The sequence below is a fragment of the Marmota marmota genome, unplaced genomic scaffold (assembly GCF_001458135.2).
Source record: "Marmota marmota marmota unplaced genomic scaffold, marMar, whole genome shotgun sequence".
NCBI lineage: Eukaryota > Metazoa > Chordata > Mammalia > Rodentia > Sciuridae > Marmota > Marmota marmota.
In genome coordinates this window covers 42023245-42028528 of record NW_026000016.1, presented here as the reverse complement: position 1 = coordinate 42028528, position 5284 = coordinate 42023245, and the positions used below count along the sequence as shown (strand labels likewise).

Here is a 5284-nt window from a genome sequence, read left to right as displayed (position 1 = left end):
ATAGGGGCAGGGTCCAAGAAGCAGCCTCCGCAGGCTCCGCAGTCCTGGGCCAGGGCGGTTCCGGGACGGTTCCGGGAGCCGGAACTCGGCCGCCCCGCGCTCGGTGTTCTCTCCGATAAGATCAGGTTCTAAGAAGCACCCAGGCGCTGAACCCTAGCAATCTGTCTGCAAGCCGCAGGCGAATTGCAGCCTGAAATTACCTGATCTATGGCTGAATGAGCTGCGGTCAGTCGAAAACAGGGGAGGTGACCAACATTCTTCACAAATTTTCTGATTGATGCAGTCCAGCTGCTCTGGGAGATTTAGAGAGACCAGTATCGGGGACCAAGTTTCTGTATACGGATGGTCCCTGATTTATGATAGTTTAACTTATGATTTCTTTTTTGACTTTATGATGGTGTGAAGACAATATACATTCAGTAGAAACTATTTGCCAGATTTTGAATTTTGATATTTTTCTGGGTTAACAATATGTGATTCTCTCCCAGTGCTGGGTAGTGGCAGTGAGTCACAGCTCCCATTCAACCACAGGGTCATCAGGCTAAGCAACGAATACCCTAGAGTGTACCATGTGTCCAAGCTAGGATGTAAGTAAATAACTAAGTAAGATATATTAAATGCATTTCCAATTTATAATATTTTCTATTTACAATGAGTTGATCAGAATGTAACCCTATTGTAAATCAAGAAGCATCTGTATTTAGATTCCAGAGTGATTAAGTCTGAGGGCTATAACTGAAGTTAACTCATGCGAAGCCTTAGCTGAGAGGGGTTTCAAGGGGTACTCTAGCATAGTGAGGTGGGGTAATGGCTGGGAAGAGTTTAACTTGTCATCAGAGATTTTTTGACATACTTTTAAGTACTTGATTTTTTGTGTGTGTGTTTTGAGTTTCTTCACTAAAAGGAAGAAACAGAGATACAGTGAAGTTGCCATTGAAATATTGCCCTTGTTTGGGAGTTCAGTTTCATCTATGTGTGCTTTAGTATTTGGTAACATTAATGTTGTGTTTATAAACTTAACAACTTGAACTTGATTCTGTAATCGTCAAACTGAACGGAAGCTCTCAGCCCAAGAAGCTTCTGTCCCACTGCGTTAATTAGCACATGCCTGAGTCTGACCGGACAGCCTAGGGCCTAGGGCATAGTGAGTCAACAAAGGCTGCGCTCTAACTTTTATGGGCTTTTTTAGCCATTTTTATTCTTTGTTTTGAGTTGCTGAGTCTGACCTCAAATTTGCAGTCCTCCGGCCTCAGCTTTCTGAGTCACTGGGATCACAGGTCTCTGCCACCAGGCAGTTATTCCCAACCTCCATTATGAGTAAAAAGACCTTGACTGTGGAGACAGCTTATTTTCATTGGCCTTTCCCCCAACTCTAGGTCCCACTCTCTATAACCAAAGAAAGCCCCCTAATGCATATGTAATGTTAGTGTGCTAAAAACTATACATGGAATCATACCACAACTATATAATAAAATGAATATAACTAACAAAGAATCATAAGGCTTATTTTCAGTTTTCATGAATGTTCATACCTTAGTTTTTTTTTTTAGAGAGAGAGAGAGAGAGAGAGAGAATTTTTTTTTAATATTTATTTTTTAGTTATCGGCGGACACAACATCTTTGTTTGTATGTGGTGCTGAGGATCGAACCCGGGCCACACGCATGCCAGGCGAGCGTGCCACCGCTTGAGCCACATCCCCAGCCCCCATACCTTAGTTTTGCCTTTTCATCTTTAAGAACCAGTAAATCCAGTTTATAGACAAAACTTTTCCCTAAAAGGCAGTTTTTTTATTGACTAATTACAGTAAGACAGTTTCCTTCAGCTTTAGCTTTCATTATCTGTAATATGATGAAGTAATAACAAGTACTAACCAACTAATATTTCTTTTGGTTTCTTTTATAAGAGCTTGTTTTACTACAATTTGCAGAGAACACTTAAAGGAGGCATGACTACACGAGTGTTCAGTGCTGCTTGTTATCTGTACTTAAAATATCAGTGAGGGAGATGTCATATGATAATAAATGCTGCTGATTTGGAATATACTCACTTGAGCTTTGCTTACTTTTGTTGTGAAAGAGAAAGCGAGAGACAGAGAAAAGGCAGATATACATGTGCTTTATAAAGAAAACGGCTTTTAAAAATGGCTCAGTAGTATTATGTGGGCTGACTTCTATTTCCTGGTGCCTCTGGCAAACATGGGAAAGTAGTTCTTCCATACAGGCATTCTTGGAAATAAAATGTCTCTAGAGAGTGAGCTTCCTGCTTTATCATTCATAGTACCTGTTTTACCTACTAATCTGTACCTCACAGGACTATTGAGAGACCCAGCTAATAAAAAACGATCATAAAGCACTTGGCAAAATCACAACAACTATAAAAAAGGATAAATGCAAATGTGGTAAGGCTTGTCTTTCTGGTATGTACATAAAGCCTTTGTGCATGAAATGATACAGTGACTCAAATGTCAAGGAGAAAAATTTTTTTCTTTTTTCACTTTCACAAACTGGGAGTAGTTTTACCAGCTGGTTTGCTAGACTGAATTGTTTCTAACTCAATAATAGGAAACTAGGTTTAAAACCTTCCTTCTAATGCTGATATTAGGCCTCTCCATATACTCATGAATACATTGCTTAAGAATTCATACCTGCTTATTTAAAGAAGTGCAACATATTTGTATTAAAAATCATAGGGGTAAATAAATGGGTTATGTAGAAATTGAAGGCTTTATTTACATCACAAAATAGGAATTAGCAGCACCTATTTGGTAGTTTTCCTGAGTTACCACAGTGAGAACAGGATAATCACCGGGTACAGTGTACATATTATGCTGTATGTTCCTGATCTACAACTCCATCCAAGAGGAAAGGGAAGAGAAGACGTAAGATGCAGCTGTGTAGCAGGCAGAAAAGGCAGTCCATCCACATTTATGCAGGAATTTTGCTCAGTCACACACATACTATTGGGCGGATTCATGGGTCTAAAAGCTTCTTTCTCATTCCAGCCAAGCCCAGCTTCCCTGGTGTCTCAAGAAGATGACGAGACTTTGTTGTAATTGTGCACAGAGAATGAAGAAAGGTGGGTGAGAGAGTCCTTTCTACAGTGGAAGCAAGTAAGTTCCCACCAAACTAAGAAGACAATCAGTTTCTCCTTTCTTCCCAGAGAAGATAACAGTAGAAATTGTCTTAGCAGGTAAGGCCTATGTCTTGGATTTATAACATCAGCAGAGAGATAAGGTTATGTCCAAACTTACGAATCCCAGGAATACTATATATATGTATTTTTTTTTACTTTGATCTTGTCTTATTTACTATAAATATTTTAGAGATGTGATCTCTATTTATTATTCAAAGGAAGTTCTGCTGTGGAATTATACCTTTTCTCTGGCATTTTAGTAAGTTCTATATTTGCCAGCATGTTATATTCCTCTACCCCAGAATTAATCACATTTAAGCATAACTAATGTTTTCCTAGTTTTACTTATATGTTAGAAAAGTAGAGTTTGGAACAAAGGGATTTGTTTTGATTATGTCTCTATTCACATTAAGTTTAGGGTTGCTTATAGGGGTTGCTGATTTTGTTGGACTATCTATATCACATTAGATGCTCTTCTATGTTTCCTTCCAGTAAATTCTAATGACACTGCTCTTTGGATGTGATTACTCATTCTCTTGAGAGTATTAAAAGGGTGTGAGCAAAGCTGTCACACAATGATGATGTTTTTATTTATGTGAAATATCTGGTGGGTGGAGTAGGAAACTCCTATGCAGTGCCACCAGGTCACACAAACACTGCTCTGTTTCTTGAAGCCCAAGTAAGATTTTTTGGAGTCCCTGAAGAAAATTTGACTCCTCTTATCACAATCTATTGGACATACTCTGCTTCATATATTCTTTGCTGGTAACTCCAAGAACTTTTAAGTTTTCCAATGTCTGACAGACTAAGGAAAGAAGATAAGGGTGAACTAGCAGAAGCTGGTCAGAGGTAGGAGCATTTATTCTACAACTCTGGGCAAATTACCTGAACAAGGGGGAAGGGAAATATGTTTTGCTGTATTATTTTTGAGAATTTTACTATCTTTCTACTTAAGTTTATAAATAAATACATATCATAATTTCCACTTGAATTTTAAAATTATTTGGGTATATTCAGATTTGGTAATAAAGATATCAAAATTTATATAAGCCCTTTGGCTCCAAAATGTAATACAATATTTTAATGAAGATGACTTTTAAATCAATACAGGATGCTAACTTTATAAGCTGTGAGGTGTGAAAGCAAGTCAGAAAGGTGTACTTTCAGGCCTAAATCCTTTCTTTTACCTTCTCTCTTATGTGCTGCTGAAGGAGATTTTAACTTCAGATTCAAATTCACAGTATTGCTGCTGAGGGTAACAAAACAAAACAAAACAAAACAATAGAAGAGTGTTTTCCTTAACAACATTGTCTCAGTTGATATTAAAAAAGTCAGGTGTTGATAAAATGTTTTTAAGATAATTTTCTTCAAGAAATTTGGCTTGTTAAAACCCTATATAAAGATTTTTCTTTCTTAATTAATAAAGATGATGATAGTATTAATAAGTTTAACCAAAGAACAATAATAAGAAGCTGTGCAGAGTTAGGTTCTACAGAATGCCTGACTTGGATACATACTGACTACAGTTAATGGGAGGGATATATCTAAAAGCTTATTTATAAATTAATTATTTGAAACTCAAAAGTTTGATATAAATTGGTGAGGTTCACAGCCCACTTGAATCTAGTTAAGTTATATTGAATCTAAAGCATTATTAATCAAATTATTTTAAAAATGGTAATTCTAGAGTTTACAACTGTGTTTTTCTTTTCATACTCCAATGGGAAAGAAGCTGTCCTCTCCTGGTACTTCTGGGTATCATAACTATCATTTTAATTTGAGGCACATTCGTATATGGATAAGTAGCAGGAGGTTGGGGCGCCAGGGCTTACCCGTGTGGTTATCACAGCATATCAGGAAACAGGGCAGTTGGCTCACTGAAGTCCCTGAACTGGATTTTTCTACACCATTAATATATAAGGATGTAAAAGTAAAGGAATATTTGGGTATGGCTTAAGGAAGGTGGGAATATTAGGTCCACTAAAAAGTTGGTATTAATTTATTTTATATGACACTATAGTCAAAACTATGCAATTACAATAATTTAGTCAAGACTTCCATTAAAATCAACTAGAAATCCAGAATATAAATTTTTAAAAAATTATTTAAAAGTTTTTTATTTAACTACCTTTCCTTCCTTCCTTCCTCCCT

The 5284-nt window shown here is 36.9% G+C and overlaps 1 protein-coding gene across 2 annotated transcripts in view; it reads left to right on the top strand.

Annotated features, from left to right (window-relative positions):
* Positions 1–3795: 3795 nt before the first annotated feature.
* The window catches only part of Dennd1b (DENN domain containing 1B), a 245539-nt gene continuing 244050 nt past the window's right edge, over positions 3796–5284 (top strand). Inside the window, exon 1 of one of the 2 annotated variants that reach the window (XM_048809591.1) lies at positions 3796–3982. In XM_048809591.1, the coding sequence (XP_048665548.1) occupies positions 3927–3982 (56 nt within the window). In that variant the 5' untranslated portion in view covers positions 3796–3926. The remainder of the gene's footprint in view (positions 3983–5284) is intronic. The other variant, XM_048809592.1, reaches the window with a different exon arrangement.